This window comes from Bombina bombina, chromosome 1, assembly GCF_027579735.1.
Source record: "Bombina bombina isolate aBomBom1 chromosome 1, aBomBom1.pri, whole genome shotgun sequence".
Taxonomy (NCBI): domain Eukaryota; kingdom Metazoa; phylum Chordata; class Amphibia; order Anura; family Bombinatoridae; genus Bombina; species Bombina bombina.
Window position 1 is genome coordinate 492,393,544 of NC_069499.1, and position 17,476 is coordinate 492,411,019.

General features: G+C 41.1%; 1 protein-coding gene across 1 annotated transcript in view; it reads right to left on the bottom strand.

Annotated features, from left to right (window-relative positions):
• The window catches only part of SF3B1 (splicing factor 3b subunit 1), a 143,148-nt gene that overhangs the window by 48,212 nt on the left and 77,460 nt on the right, over positions 1–17,476 (bottom strand). The window contains exon 3 of the mRNA XM_053698558.1: positions 739–840. Coding sequence (XP_053554533.1) covers positions 739–840 — 102 coding nt within the window. The remainder of the gene's footprint in view (positions 1–738; positions 841–17,476) is intronic.

Below are 17,476 nucleotides of genomic sequence, written 5' to 3' on the forward strand. Positions count from 1 at the left end.
TTTCTAATGGTCCATATTCTGCTGTGGTTTATTAAAAAAGGGGACAATAACCAGTGTGGGAAAAGAAAAAACAAAACAATTATTTTCAACATATCTTGGGAATGAATCACCACCTTGACTGATATACCTTCATTGGGTTGGACATAAAAACTACTGACATTAACAGCAAGACCACTGTGGCAAAAAAAACACAACTAAAAGTGAAGAATTATGAAATTGACTATTAAAGTGATCGTAAAATCCTAGTGTTTGAGAAACACTAGGATTTACCATTGGAACAGCTCCTTTATTTGCTCCAAGCAATCGCCGCCCTTAGCTGCTAAGGCAGCCCACCGGCAGAACGCTATTTGGCTGAGAGCTGACGTTTCCACCTCTTAGCCAATAGCCGTGAGGGAAATCCAGCTAGGCGACGCAGACAAACTGAAATATAGTAAATGGCAATTTACACGAGGGGGCGTAAAATCAAAAAAGTAAACTGTTACACCAGTAACAAATGTTACTGGTGTAACACACAGTTCAAATCAAGCATTGCACCTACACTCTTCTTAATCAAGCAAACATCTTTCCAAAAAGAACATTTTTACACCATTACTGAAATATAAAATTTAGTAATGGTCTACATATTAATTAAAATGTTAGCTTGGCAATATGGATTATTGTAGCCTTCTTAATGGTTATCATAGGTGAAAAACATATCAATGGGCTGTCCTAAACTTTGCTTACATAGTGGACACCTACCTGTTCAGTGGATTGAGGGATATCATTAAGTAATGCCACTGGAGCATGATAACCCGGTTTCTTTTGTTCAACAAAACCTGCAGCACTGCAATCATCATCATCCTGAAAAGCAAACAAAAAAAATATTAATATAGATTATTGTATACTGGAAAAAAAATAAATGTATCTCAATTCCAGCACTTGTAATCCATTAACATATCTATCCCTTCTCCCCTCAGTTGCTTTGAATGCGGGTAACTACCCGACAAGTTTCTTAGAAGAAAAAAAAAGTGTGACATTTTTTTCTTAGTATAAATATGGAATTCTGTTTACACTAAGGGATCGATTTATCAAAAGCTTTGCAAGCCTTTCGACCCCCTACGTCCGACCGGGGAGATTGACAGCTCTTGTCCACACACAGCCAATCACGGGTGGGATAGCATGCAAGCGCAAAAAGGACATTTATGCTTACCTGATAAATTGATTTCTTCTATGATACGAGTCCGCGGATACATCCTTTACTTGTGGGATATTATCCTCCTGCTAACAGGAAGTGGCAAAGAGCACCACAACAGAGCTGTCTATATAGCTCCTCCCTTGACTCCACCCCCCAGTCATTCGACCAAAGATATAGGAAGAAAAAGTAGAAACTAAAAGGTGCAGAGGTGACTGAAGTTTTAAACCAAAAAATATAATCTGTCTTAAATTGACAGGGCGGGCCTTTGACGCGTCGTATCATAGAAGAAATCAATTTATCAGGTAAGCATAAATGTTCTTTTCTTCTATAAGATACGAGTCCACGGATTCATCCTTTACTTGATACAATACCAAAGCTACAGGACACGGATGAACGGGAGGGACAAGACAGATATCTAAACAGAAGGCACCACTGCTTGAAGAACTATTCTCCTAAAAATAGCCTCTGAAGAAGCAAAAGTATCAAATTTTGAAAATTTGGAAACGGTATGAAGGGAAGACCAAGTCGCAGCCTTACAAATCTGTTCAACAGAAGCATCGTTTTTAAAAGCCCATGTGGAAGCCACCGCTCTAGTGGAATGAGCTGTAATTCTTTCAGGAGGCTGCTGTCCAGCAATCTCGTATGCCAAACGGATGATGCTTTTCAGCCAAAAAGAAAGAGGTAGCCGTAACTTTTTGACCTCTACGCTTTCCAGAATAGACAAGCAAACAGAAAAGATGTTTGACGGAAATCCTTGGTCGCTTGCAAGTAAAACTTCAAGGCACGAACCCCGTCCAAATTATGTAACAGACGCTCCTTCTTAGAAGAAGGGTTAGGACACAGAGAAGGAACAACAATTTCCTGAATAATATTCTTATTTGAATCATCCTTAGGAAGGAATCCAGGTTTAGTACGCAAAACCACCTTATCAGAATGGAATATAAGATAAGGTGAGTCGCATTGTAACAGATAGCTCAGAAACTCTTCGAGCAGAAGAGATAGCTACTAAAAAAAGGAACTTTCCAAGATAGAAGTTTAATATCTATGGAATGCATGGGTTCAAACGGAACCCCTTGAAGAACATTTAAAACTAAATTCAAACTCCATGGCGGAGCAACAGGTTTAAACACAGGCTTAATTCTAATCAAAGCCTGACAAAACAACTGAATGTCTGGGACATCTGCCAGACGCTTGTGTAGTAAGATGGACAGATTTCTGCTTTGTCACTTTAAGGCAGTGATTTTTAACCTTTTTTTTGCCGTGGCACACTTTTTTACATTAAAAAATCCTGTGGCACACCACCATCCCAAAATGTTAAAAAAAAAAAAATCACACATTGTAGCCTAATACAGCATATATATATATATATATATATATATATATATATATATATATATATATATATATATATATATATATATATATATATATATATATATATATATATATATATATATATATATATATATATATACACACACACACACATACACACACACACATACTGTATGTATTGTGCTGTTATGCCATGCCTCCTACAAACTACCCCTGCACTGGGAGTAAAAAACATAATTTATGCTTACCTGACAAATTTATTTCTCTTGTAGTGTATCCAGTCCACGGATCATCCATTACTTATGGGATATATTCTCCTTCCCAACAGGAAGCTGCAAGAGTCCACCCACAGCAAAGCTGCTATATAGCTCCTCCCCTAACTGCCATTACCAGTCATTCGACCGAAAACATGCAGAGAAAGGAAAACCATAGGGTGCAGTGGTGACTGTAGTTTAATGGAAAAATTACCTGCCTTAAAGTGACAGGGCGGGCCGTGGACTGGATACACTACAAGAGAAATAAATTTATCAGGTAAGCATAAATTATGTTTTCTCTTGTTAAGTGTATCCAGTCCACGGATCATCCATTACTTATGGGATACCAATACCAAAGCTAAAGTACACGGATGATGGGAGGAACAAGGCAGGTACTTAAACGGAAGTTACCACTGCCTGTAAAAAACCCTTTCTCCCAAAAATAGCCTCCGAAGAAGCAAGGTATCAAATTTGTTAAATTTGAAAAAGTATGAAACGCAGACCAAGACTCCGTCTTGTAATCTGTTCAACAGAAGCCACATTTAAAAAAGGCCTAAGTGAAAACCACAGCTCTAGTAGAATGAGCTGTAATCCCTTCAGGAGGCTGCTGTCCAGCAGTCTCATAAGCTAAATGAATTATGCTTTTTAACCAAAAAGACAGAGAGGTTGCTGAAGTCCTTTGACCTCTCCTCTGTCCAGAATAGACAACAAACAAGGTGAATGTTTGATGAAAATCTGTAGTAGCTTGTAAGTAAAACTTTAAAACACGAACCACGTCCAAATTGTGTAATAGACGTTCCTTCTTTGAAGAAGGATTAGGATACAAGAATGGAACAACAATCTCTTGAGTGATATTCTTGTTAGATACCACCATAGGTAAAACCCCAGGTTGGTACACAGGACTACCTTATCCGTACGGAGAACCAGATAAGGAGAATCACATTGCAACGCAGATAACTCGGAGACTCTATGAGCCGAGGAAATAGCTACCAAAAAGGAACTTTCCAAGATAGAAGTTTGATATCTATGGAATGAAAAGGTTCAAATGGAACTCCTTGAAGAACCTTAAGAACCAGCTTTAAGCTCCATGGCGGAGCAACATTTTTAACCACAGGCTTGGTTCTAACCAAAGCCTGACCAAATGCCTGAACGTCTAGAATACCTGCCAGACGCTTGTGCAAAAGAATAGACAGAGTAGAAATCTGTCCTTTTAAAGAACTAGCTGACAACCCTTTTCTCAAAATCATCTTGGAGAAAAGATAATATCCTGGGAATCCAGACTTTACTCCATGAGTAACCCTTGGATTCATAACAATAAGATATTTACACCATATCTTATGTTAAATTTTCCTAGAGACAGGCTTTTATGCCTGTATTAAGGTATCAATTACTGACTCGGAGAAGCCATGCTTTGATAACATCAAGCGTTCTGTCTCCAGGCAGTCCATCTCAGATTAGTTATATTTAGATGGTTGAAAAGACCCTGAGGTAGAGGGTCCTGTCTCAGAAGCAGAGACCGTGGTGGAAAGGATGACATGTTCACCAGATCTGCATACCAGGTCCTGCATGGCCACGCAGGCGCTGTCAAAAGCACCAAAGCACTCTCCTGCTTGATCTTGTGCAAACCCCTCCGGAGGGAATTCCCACTCCCCCGGATGAAAAGTCTGACGACTTAGAAAATCTGCCTCCCAGTTCTCAACACCTGGGATAGGGATAGCTTTTAGACAAGAGTGAGTCTCTGTCCAGTGAATTATTTTAAGACTTCTAACATTGCTAGGGAACTTCTGTTCCCCCTTGATGGTTGATGTAAGCCACAGTCGTGATATTGTCCGACTGAAATATGATGTACCTCAGAGTTGCTAACTGAGGCCAAGTCTGAAAAGCATGGAATATCGCTCCCAGTTCCAGAATATTCATTAGAAGGAGGGTCTCCTCCTGAGTCCACTATCCCTGAGCCTTCAGGGAGTTCCAGACTGTATCCCAACCTAAAAGGCTGGCATCTGTTGTAACAATTGTCCCATCTGACCTGCGGAAGGTCATACCCTTGGACAGATGGACCCGAGATAGTCACCAGAGAAGAGAATCTCTGGTTTCTTGGTCCGGATTTAACAGGAGAACAAATCTGTGTAATCCCCGTTCCTCTGGCTGAGCATGCGTAGTTGCAGTGATCTGAAATGTAGGCGTGCAAACGGTACTATGTCCCTTGCCGCTACCATTAAGCCGATTACATTCATGTACTGAGCCACCAAAGGGCGCGGATGGAATGAAGAACACGGCAGAAATTTAGAAACTTTGACAACCTGGACTCCGTCAGGTAAATTTTAATTTCTACAAAATCTATCAGAATCCCTAGGAGGGAAACCCTTGATATTGGGGATAGAGAACTCTTTCCTTGTTCACTTTCCACCCATGCGATCTCAGAAATGCCAGTACTACGTCCGTATGAGACTTGGCAACTTGGATGTTTGACGCCTGTATCAGGATGTCGTCTAAATAAGGGGCCACTTCTATGCCCCGCGGCCTAAGGACCGCCAAAGTGACCCCAGAACCTCCATAAATATTCTAGGGGCTGTAGTTAACCCAAAGGAAAGAGCTACAAACTGGTAATGCCTGTCTAGAAAGGCAAACCTGAAAAACCGATGGTGATCTTTATGCATCGTAATGTGAGGATAAGCATCCTTCAAATCCATTGTAGTCCTCTATTGACTCTCCTGGATCATAGTTAAGATGGTACGAATAGTTTCCATCTTAAATGATAGAATTCTAAAGAATTTTTTTAAGATCTTTTAGATCCAAAATAGGTCTGAAGGTTTCCTTTCCTTGGGAACCACAAACCGATTTGAGGAAAACTGTGTCCCTGTTCCTCTATTGGAACTGAATGGGTCACGTACACAATGCAAGAATGTCTCTTTCTTTATCTGGTTTGCAGATAAATGTGAAAGGCAAAAACTCCCCTTTTTTGGGGGGGAAAGCTTTGAAATCCAGAAGATATCTCTGGGGTATAATTTCCAATACCCAGGGATCCTGGGCATCTCTTGCCCACGCCTGGGCGAAGAATGAAGTCTGCCCCCTATAGGATCCGTTACCAGATAGGGGTCCGTTCCTCATGCTGTTTTAGAGGCAGCAGCAGGCTCCTTGACCTGCTTATCTTTGTTCCAGGTCCGGTTGTCTGCCTTAGAGGAAGTTGATGCCACACCTGCCTTGAATTTTCGAAAGGCACGAAAATTAGGCCTTTTTTGCCCCTTGATTTGGACCTGTCCTGAGGAAGGGCATGATCTTTTCCTCCAGTGATATAAGTAATAATCTCCTTCAAACTAGGCCTGAATAGGGTCTGCCCCTTTGAAGGGAAGTTAAGTAGCTTATTTATTAAAGTCACGACAGCTGACCATGATATAAGCCATAGCGCTCTGCGCGCCAGTATAGTAAAAAACAGAATTCTTAGCCGTTAGTCTAGTCAAAGGAACAAAGGCATCAGAAAACAAAGGAATTGGCTAGCTTAAGTGCTCTAAGCTTGTCAAATATATTCATCCAATGGAGCCTGTAAAGCCTCATCAAGAGACTCAAACCAGAACGCCGCAGCAGCAGTGACAGGAGCAATGCGTGCAAGGGGCTGCAGGATAAAACCTTGTTGAATAAACATTTTTTATCCATTGGATCTAAATAAGCACAACAGTCCTCGCCAGAGGTAGTGGTACGCTTAGCTAGAGTAGAAACTCTTCTCTCCACCTTAGGAACTGTCTGCCATAAGTCCCGTGTGGTGGCAACTATTAGAAAACATTCTTCTAAAAAATAGGAGGGGAAGAGAATGGCACACCTGGTCTATCCCATTCCTTATGAAAAATTTTAGTAAACCTCTTTAGGTATTGGAAAAACATAAGTACACACCGGCACTGCATATTATTTATCCAGTCTACACAATTTCTCTGGCACTGCGATTGTACACATTCATTCAGAGCAGCTAAAGCCTCCCTGAGCAACAAGTGGAGGTTCTCAAGCATAAATTTTAAATGTAGAAATATCAGAATCAGGTTAAATCATCTTCCCTGAGTCACAAATATCACCCACAGACTAAGCATATTGTGAGGTAGTATCAGACATGGTTCTTAAAGCGTCTGTATGCTCTGTATCTACCCCCAGAGCTGTTTTGCTTTCCTTTAATTTCAGGTAGTCTGACTAATACTGCTGCCAGTGTATTATACACAACCTTTGCCATGTCTTGTAAAATAAACGCTATGGGCGCCATTGATATACTTGGCGCCATTTGAGCGTGAGTCCCTGGAGCGGGAGTCAAAGGGTCTGACACGTGGGGAGAGTTAGTCGGCATAACTTCCCCCTCGACAGAATCCTCTGGTGATAATGTTTTTAAATACAAAAAATGATCTTTATTGTTTAACATGAAATCAGTACATCTGGTACACATTCTAAAATGGGGTTCCACCATGGCTTTAAACATAACACAGAGCCTCCTCTATGTTAGACATGTTAGAACTAATAAAGAGACTAGTAAGCTTGGAAAACACTTTAAATCAAGTTAACAAGCAAATATAACAAACGTTACTATGCCTTTAAGAGAAACAAATTTTGTCAAAATTTGAAAAACAGTGAAAAAAGGCAGTAAATCAAACGAAATTTTTACAGTACATGTAATAAGTTAACAGAGCATTGCACCCACTTGCAAATGGATGATTAACCCCTTAATGCAAAAAACAGATAAAAAAAAAAAAAAAAAAAAGACATTTTTTTAAACAGACACAACAAAACTGCCACAGCTGAGCTGTGGATTACCTTCCCTATAACCGTTTCTATGCAAAATTTAAGCCAGCCATGTGGAAAAATTAGGCCCCAATAAGTTTTATCACCAAACATATGTTAAAAAACGATTAAACATGCCAGCAAACGTTTTAAAACACATTCTTATAAGAGTATGTATGTCTATTAATAAGCCTGATCCAGTCGCTATCACTGCATTTAAGGCTTTACTTACATTACTTCGGTATCAGCAGTATTTTCTTAGTCAATTCCATTCCTTAGAAAATTATATTACTGCACATACATTAGCATATATCTCTATCAATCAGCCTGGTACCAGTCGCTTTCACTGCATTTAAAGGCTGTACTTACATTACTTCGGTATCAGCAGTATTTTCTTAGTCAATTCCATTCCTTAGAAAAATATTTTACTGCACATACCTTATTTGCAGGAAAACCTGCACGCCATTCCCCCTCTGAAGTACCTTACTCCTCAGAATGTGTGAGAACAGCAACTGGATCTTAGTTACGTCTGCTAAGATCATAGAAAAAACGCAGGCAGATTCTTCTTCCAAATACTGCCTGAGATAAACAGCACACTCCGGTGCCATTTAAAAATAACAAACTTTTGATTGAAGAAATAAACTAAGTATAAAAAACCACAGACTCTCACGACCTCCTATCTATGTTGAGACTTGCAAGAGAATGACTGGTAATGGCAGTTAGGGGAGGAGCTATATAGCAGCTTTGCTGGACTCTTGCAGCTTCCTGTTGGGAAGGAGAATATATCCCATAAGTAATGGATGATCCGTGGACTGGATACACTTAACAAGAGAAAACAAGTTTAAAAAATATGTCACACTGTTGTCAGTCTGCCGTGGCACACCTGAGGATCTCTCACGGCACACTAGTGTGCCACGGCACACTGGTTGAAAAACACTGCTTTAAGGAACTAGCTGATAACCCCTTCTCCAATCCTTCTTGGAGAAAGGACAAAATCCTAGGAATCCTGATCTTACTCCATGAGTAGCCTTTGGATTCGCACCAATAAAGCTATTTACGCCATATCTTATGATAAATTTTCCTAGTGACAGGCTTTTGAGCCTGAATCAAGATTTCAATGACTGACTCAGAATCCCCGCTTAGATAAGATCAAGCGTTCAATCTCCAGGCAGTCAGCTGCAGAGAAACTAGATTTGGATGTTGGAACGGACCCTGAATGAGAAGGTCCTGTCTCAGTTTCCACGGTGGCAGAGATGACATTTCCACCAGATCTGCATACCAAGTCCTGCGTGACCACGCAGGCGCTATCAAGATTACCGAAGCCCTCTCCTGTTTGATTCTGGCAATCAGACGAGGAAAGAGAGGAAAAGGAGGAAACACATAAGCCAGGTTGAACGACCACGGTACTGCTAGAGCATCAGTACTGCTTGAGGATCCCTTGATCTGGACCCGTAACAAGGAAGTTTGGCATTCTGACGAGATGCCATCAGATCCAATTCTGGAGTGCCCCATTGATGAATCAATTGTGCAAACACCTGCGGATGGAGCTCCCACTCCCCCGGATGAAAAGTCGGACGACTCAGAAAATCCGCTTCCCAGTTCTCCACTCCTGGGATATAGATTGCTGATAGATGGCAAGAGTGAGCTAAGCCCATCAAATTATTTTGGAAACCTCTATCATCGTTAGAGAACTCTTTGTTCCCCCATATATGCTACAGTCGACTGGAATCTTATGAATTTGGCCGAAGCCAGCTGAGGCCACGACTGAAGCACGTTGAATATCGCTCTCAGTTCTAGAATATTTATTGGAAATAGGGCCTCCTCCTGAGTCCACACACCCTGAGCCTTCAGGGAATTCCAGACTGCACCCCAGCCCAAGAGGCTGGCGTCCGTCACTATGACCCATGCTGGCCTGCGGAAACACATTCCCTGGGACAGATGATCCTGTGACAACCACCAAAGAAGAGAGTCTCTGGTCTCTTGATCCAGATTTATTTGAGGAGATAAATTTGCATAATCCCCATTCCACTGTCTGAGCATGCACAGTTGCAGTGGTCTGAGATGCAAGCGAGCAAACGGAACTATGTCCATTGCCGCTACCTTTAGTCCGATTACCTCCATACACTGAGCCACTGACGGCCGAGGAAGGGAATGAAGTGCTCGGTAAGCGGTTAAGATCTTTTTTTTTTTTGGCATTTCTTTTTTTTTTTATAATATTTTTATTGAAAATCCATAAAGGGTACAGAAAAAAAAACAACAACAAAGGAAGTGGTCGGGGGGTGAGGTAATACAACACAAATTTACATATTTGGGGGTTGTCGATACACGTTTCAAACTAATAAAATAATAACAGATAAATATCCTTCTGGCTTATAAACCAGCCAGTTTACTTTAAAAAAAAAAAAATATGACATATGAATCCCCCAAACCTCATCCCTTCCTCTATAATACATATAACATTTAATTCCTCCCTGAATGGATACAGTTTTTTGTTACAAACTATGCCTGAAAGCTTACAATAGAAAACAGGAGAAGAAAAATAAATAAATAATTATCCTCAGCCTTCTCTTATTATTAGCTTAATATACCTGGGGTAGTTTATTTCTTAGTATGGCATTCATTATATACTCTGTAGATCTGAGTGGGTAAATAATTTTCTTTTGCATGTCCATTGACTGTCAATATATAAATATTTCCCATTTTTTGAAGAATCTTTCAACTTCATTGATTTTATCTATTTCCAACAAGCATTGTTCTATCGTCATTTGTTTAAAAATCTGATTATTTACTTCAGGTATAGCAGGCAGTTTTCTTGAGATCCAAGTTTTCAATAATAAGAACCTAGCCACCCCAATTGCTAAATCAATAAATTCCTTATTATTAATCTTTTTTTTTTATCCGGGGGGAATAAAAACAAAATTTATGCTTACCTGATAAATTTATTTCTCTTGTGGTGTATCCAGTCCACGCATCTATTACTTGTGGGATATTCTCCTTCCCAACATGAAGCTGCAAGAGGACACCCACAGCAGAGCTGTCTATATAGCTCCTCCCCTAACTGCCACTCCCAGTCATTCGACCGAAGACAAGCAAGAGAAAGGAGAAACTATAGGATGCAGTGGTGACTGTAGTTTAAAAATAAAAAACACCTGCCTTAAAAAGACAGGGCGGGCCGTGGACTGGATACACCACAAGAGAAATAAATTTATCAGGTAAGCATAAATTTTGTTTTCTCTTGTAAGGTGTATCCAGTCCACGGATTCATCCATTACTTGTGGGATACCAATACCAAAGCTATAGGACACGATGAAGGGAGGGACAAGGCAGGAGCTTAAACGGAAGGCACCACTGCCTGAAAGACTTCTCCCAAAAATAGCCTCCGAAGAAGCAAAAGTATTAAATTTGTAGAATTTAGAAAAAGTATGAAGCGAAGACCAAGTCGCCGCCTTACAAATCTGTTCAACAGAAGCCTCATTCCTAAAAGCCCATGTGGAAGCTACCGCTCTAGTGGAATGAGCTGTAATTCTTTCAGGAGGCTGCTGGCCAGCAGTCTCATAAGCTAAGCGGATTATACTTCTTAGCCAAAAAGAAAGAGAAGTTGCCGAAGCCTTTTGGCCTCTCCCCTGTCCAGAGTAGACAACAAACAATGCAGATGTTCGATGAAAATCTTTAGTAGCTTGTAAATAATACTTTAAAGCACGAACCACGTCAAGATTGTGTAATAGACGTTCCTTCTTTGAAGGAGGATTAGGACACAGTGAAGGAACAACAATCTCCTGATTGATATTCTTATTGGATACCACCTTAGGAAGAAAACCAGGTTTGGTACGCAACACTACCTTATCTGCATGGAAAATGAGATAAGGGGAATCATATTGTAAAGCAGATAACTCCGAAACTCTTCGAGCCGAGGAGATAGCTACTAAAAACAGAACTTTCCAAGAGAAAAGCTTAATATCTATGGAATGCAAAGGTTCAAACGGAACCCCTTGAAGAACTTTAAGAACTAAATTTAAACTCCATGGCGGAGCAACAGGTTTAAACACAGGCTTGATTCTAACTAAAGCCTGACAAAACGCCTGAACGTCTGGAACCTCAGCCAGACGTTTGTGCAAAAGAATAGACAGAGCAGAAATCTGTCCCTTTAAGTAACTAGCTGACAAACCCTTCTCCAATCCTTCTTATAGAAAGGATAATATCCTAGGAATCCTGACATTACTCCATGAGTAACCCCTGGATTCACACCAATGAAGATATTTACACCATATCTTATGGTAGATTTTCCTGGTGACAGGCTTTCGAGCCTGAATAAAGGCATCAATGACCGATTCGGAAAAACCACGCTTTGATAGGATCAAGCGTTCAATCTCCAAGCAGTCAGACGCAGAGAAATTATATTTGGATGGTTGAAAGGACCCTCAGCGGCAGAGTCCATGGTGGAAGGGATGACATGTCCACCAGATCTGCATACCAAGTCCTGTGTGGCCACGCAGGTGCTATCAAAATCATCGAAGCTCTCTCCTGCTTGATCTTGGCAATCAGACGAGGGAGCAGAGGAAACGGTGGAAACACATAAGCCAGGTTGAAGGACCAAGGCGCTGCTAGAGCATCTATCAGCGCTGCCTTGGGATCCCTGGACCCGGATCCGTAACAAGGAAGCTTGGCGTTCTGACAAGACGCCATGAGATCCAGTTCTGGTTTGCCCCAAAGTTGAATCAACTGTGCAAATACCTCCGGATGGAGTTCCCACTCCCCCGGATGAAAAGTCTGTCGACTTAGAAAATCCACCTCCCAGTTCTCTACTCCTGGGATATGGATAGCTGATAGATGGCAAGAGTGAACCTCTGCCCATAAAATTATCTTTGAAACCTCCAACATTGCTAGGGAACTCCTTGTTCCCCCTTGATGGTTGATGTAAGCTACAGTCGTGATGTTGTCCGACTGAAATCTGATGAACCTGACCGCAGCAAGCTGAGGCCAAGCCTGAAGAGCACTGAATATCGCTCTTAGTTCCAGAATGTTTATCGGAAGGAGTGCCTTCTCCTGAGTCCACAAGCCCCGAGTCTTCAGGGAGTTCCAGACTGCACCCCACAAGGCTGGCATCTGTTGTTACTATTGTCCAATCTGGCCTGTGGAAGGTCATACCCTTGGACAGATGGACCAGAGATAGCCACCAGAGAAGAGAATCTCTGGTCTCTTGATCCAGATTTATTAGAGGGGACAAATCTGTGTAATCCCCATTCCACTGACTGAGCATGCAAAGTTGCAGCGGTCTGAGATGTAGGCGGGCAAACGGCACTATGTCCATTGCCGCTACCATTAAGCTGATTACTTCCATACACTGAGCCACTGAAGGGCGAGAAGTAGAATAAAGAACGCGGCAGGAATCTAGAAGTTTTGACAACCTGGCCTCTGTCAGGTAAATCTTCATTGCTACAGAATCTATCAGAGTTCCTAGGAAGGAAACTCTTGTGAGAGGGGATAGAGAACTCTTTTCTTCGTTCACTTTCCACCCATGAGACCTTAGGAATGCCAGAACAATGTCTGAATGGGACCCGGCGATTTGAAAATTCGACGCCTGTATCAAAATGTCGTCTAGGTAAGGGTCTACTGCTATACCCCGCGGCCTTAGAACCGCTAGGAGTAACCCTAGAACCTTCGTAAAGATTCTTGGTGCCGTAGCTAACCCAAAGGGAAGAGCCACAAACTGGTAATGCCTGTCTAGGAAGGCGAACCTGAGAAACCGATGATGATCTCTGTGTATCGGAATGTGCAGATAAGCATCCTTTAAGTCCATGGTAGTCATATATTGACCCTCCTGGATCATAGGTAGGATGGTTCGTATAGTCTCCATCTTGAAGGATGGGACCCTGAGAAATATGTTTAGGATCTTCAGATCTAAGATTGGTCTGAACGTTCCCTTTTTCTTGGGAACTACAAACAGATTTGAATAGAAGCCTTGCCTCTGTTCCTCCTTTGGAACTGGGTGGTCTTGAACACAATGTAAGAATGCCTCTATCTGGTTTGCAGATAATTGTGAAAGATGAAATCTCCCTTTTGGGGAAGAAGTCTTGAAGTCCAGAAGATATCCCTGGGACACAATTTCTAACTCCCAGGGATCCTGGACATCTCTTGACCAAGCCTGGGCGAAAAGAGAGTCTTAGAGGTAGCAGCAGGTTTTTTGGTCTGCTTTCCTTTGTTCCAGGTCTGGTTGGGTCTCCAGACCGGCTTGGATTGGGCAAAATTTCCCTCTTGTTTTGTATTAGAGGAAGTTGAAGCTGCGCCACTCTTGAAGTTTCGAAAGGAACGAAAATTAGTCTGTTTGGTGCTTAATTTGTTGGACCTATCCTGAGGAAGGGCGTGACCTTTTCCTCCAGTAATATCAGAAATGATCTCCTTCAGTCCAGGCCCGAATAGGGTCTGCCCCTTGAAGGGAATGTTGAGAAGCTTAGACTTTGAAGTAACGTCAGCTGACCAGGATTTAAGCCATAGCGCCCTATGCACCTGAATAGCAAAACCTGAGTTTTTAGCCGTTTGGTTAAATGAACAACGGCGTCAGAAACAATGAATTAGCTAGCTTAAGGGCTTTAAGCTTGTCAAGGATATCATCCAACGGGGTTTCTACCTGTAGAGCCTCTTCTAGAGACTCAAACCAGAAAGCAGCAGCAGCAGTAGTGACTGGGGCAATGCATGCAAGAGGCTGGAGAATAAAACCTTGTTTAATAAAAATTTTCTTAAGGTAACCCTTTAATTTTTTGTGTATTGGATCTAGAAAAGCACAACTGTCCTCAACCAGGATAGTTGTACGCTTCGCTAGGGTAGAGACTGTTCCCTCCACCTTAGGGACCGTCTGCCACGAGTCCCGTGTAGCGGCATCTATAGGGAACATCTTTTTAAAAACAGGAGGGGGAGAGAACGGTACACCTGGTCTATCCCATTCCTTAGTAATAATTTCTGAAAACCTCTTAGGGATTGGAAAAACATCAGTGTAAACAGGCACTGCATAGTATTTGTCCATTTTACACAAATTTCTCTGGGACTACAATGGCGTCACAGTCATCCAGAGTTGCCAAAACCTCCCTGAGCAACACGCGGAGGTGTTCAAGCTTAAATTTAAATGAAGACATATCAGAATCAGGTTGAAGTGTCTTCCCTGAATCAGAAAAATCACCCACAGATAGAAGCTCTCTTGCTTCGGCTTCTGCACATTGTGAGGGTATATCAGACATAGCTACTAAAGCGTCAGAGAGCTCTGTATTTGTTCTAGCCCCAGAGCTGTCTCGCTTTCCTTGTAACCCTGGCAGTTTGGACAATACCTCTGTAAGGGTATGATTCATAACTGCCGCCATGTCTTGTAAAGTATACGCAATGGGCGCGCTAAATGTACTTGGCGTCCCCTGAGCGGGAGTTATAGGTTCTGACACGTGGGGAGAGTTAGTCGGCATAACTTCCCCCTTGTCAATTTCCTCTGGTGATAAATCTTTTAAAGCCAGAATATGGTCTTTAAAATTTATAGTAAGATCAGTGCATTTGGTACACATTCTAAAAGGGGGTTCCACAATGGCTTCTAAACATAATGAACAAGGAGTTTCCTCTAGGTCAGACATGTTTAACAGACTAGTAATGAGACCAGCAAGCTTAGAAACACTTTAATAAATGTGAAAAAGCAAAATATAAAAAACACAAACTGCAAATACAGTGAAAAAAAGCAATAAACTCTACGAAATTTTTACAGTGTGTATAATAGACTAAAGTAGCATTGCACCCACTTGCAAATGGATGATTAACCCCTCAGGCTCAAAAACTGCCACAGCTCTACTGTGGCTTCTTCCTGCCCATAAAACGACTTTTGTAGGCACAAAAAACCTTTACAGAGGTCCTATATGTCAGGGGACTCCTTCAGGGAAGCTGGATGTCTCAGACTGTATAAACAACTGCGCAATTAGAGCGTGAAAATAGGCCCCTCCCACCATGCACTCAAAGTGAAAGGGCCTTAAATAACTATACCTAGGAGAAATCTAGTCAGCCATGTGGAAAACTAGGCCCCAAATAAAGATTTATCACCCTCAGTAAAAAGTTTTTTTATATATCATGCAAACATTTTACATACTAAGTAATAAGAGCAAGTAACATGAATATTACCCTTTACTGCAAGCATGATCCCAGTCGTTTGTTAAATCACTGTAATCAGGCTTACCTTAAATATCTCAGGCACTGTCAGCATTTTCTAGTTATTCATCTCTCTAGAAAAAAATATACTGAACATACCTCAGAGCAGTTAATTCTGCAGGCCATTCCCCCAGCTGAAGTTTTCCCATACTCTTCAGTTATGTGTGAGAACGGCAGTGGACCTTAGTTACAACCTGCTAAGATCATCAAACACCTCAGGCAGAACTCTTCTTCTAATTTCTGCCTGAGGTAAAAACAGTACAACGCCGGTACCGTTTAAAAATAAACTTTTGATTGAAGATAAACTACACTATCACCACATATCTTCCCTTCTTGTCGAGAGCTGCAAGAGAATGACTGGGAGTGGCATTTAGGGGAGGAGCTATATAGACAGCTCTGCTGTGGGTGTCCTCTTGCAGCTTCCTGTTGGGAAGGAGAATATCCCACAAGTAGTGGATGAATCCGTGGACTGGATACACCTTACAAGAGAAAGAAATACTAGATCTCGATAAATTTTCATCTCTGTTTTTAATATCCTAGATAGCCAGAAGCTCATTTTGTTCCAATATTGTCTGACTAATGTACATTCCCAGAAATAATGCACAATATCAGCCCCCCTGCTACCGCATTGGACACATTTATCTTGAGTTTTACTGTTCCATCTTGCCATAGCAGAAGGAGTAAGATAAGTTTGATTTAGTATATTAATGTGTGCTTCTCTGAAATTAGTAGAGATGAAGATCTTAATTCTCATAATACTATTCTGTATACATTCTTCATTACATTCTGTTAATCCCTTCAGATGCCATTTCTTAACAATCAATTGCAAATTTAAGTTGCCCTCCTGTCTTAGTGACTCCTTGTACCATTTTTTTTAGAGAAATTTTCCATCTTGCATAAATCCAAGATATGAGTGAGTGAAGGCCAGCCCCATTCTTTATTTTGATTTTGTAATAATTTGTTGACAAGATCTCTTAATTGCAAATAGGCAAAGAAATCTTTGCTGGGGAGGTCGAATTCATGTCTTAGCTCTTCAAATGTTTTAATCTGTGCTATATCTAACGTGAAGTTGATCATTTGACTAATACTTATTAGACCCTTTCTTTTCCATCTATGGAATACTACAGATTTTAATGTTTCTGGGAACGGGGGATAGCCAGTTATTAAAAAAACAATTTATGTAAGAACTTACCTGATAAATTCATTTCTTTCATATTAGCAAGAGTCCATGAGCTAGTGACGTATGGGATATACACTCCTACCAGGAGGGGCAAAGTTTCCCAAACCTCAAAATGCCTATAAATACACCCCTCACCACACCCACAATTCAGTTTAACGAATAGCCAAGAAGTGGGGTGATAAAAAAGTGCGAAAGCATATAAAATAAGGAATTGGAATAATTGTGCTTTATACAAAAATCATAACCACCCCAAAAAAAGGGCGGGCCTCATGGACTCTTGCTAATATGAAAGAAATTAATTTATCAGGTAAGTTCTTACATAAATTATGTTTTCTTTCATGTAATTAGCAAGAGTCCATGAGCTAGTGACGTATGGGATAATGATTACCCAAGATGTGGATCTTTCCACGCAAGAGTCACTAGAGAGGCAGGGATAAAATAAAGACAGCCAATTCCTGCTGAAAATAATCCACACCCAAAATAAAGTTTAATGAAAAACATAAGCAGAAGATTCAAACTGAAACCGCTGCCTGAAGTACTTTTCTACCAAAAACTGCTTCAGAAGAAGAAAATACATCAAAATGGTAGAATTTAGTAAAAGTATGCAAGAGG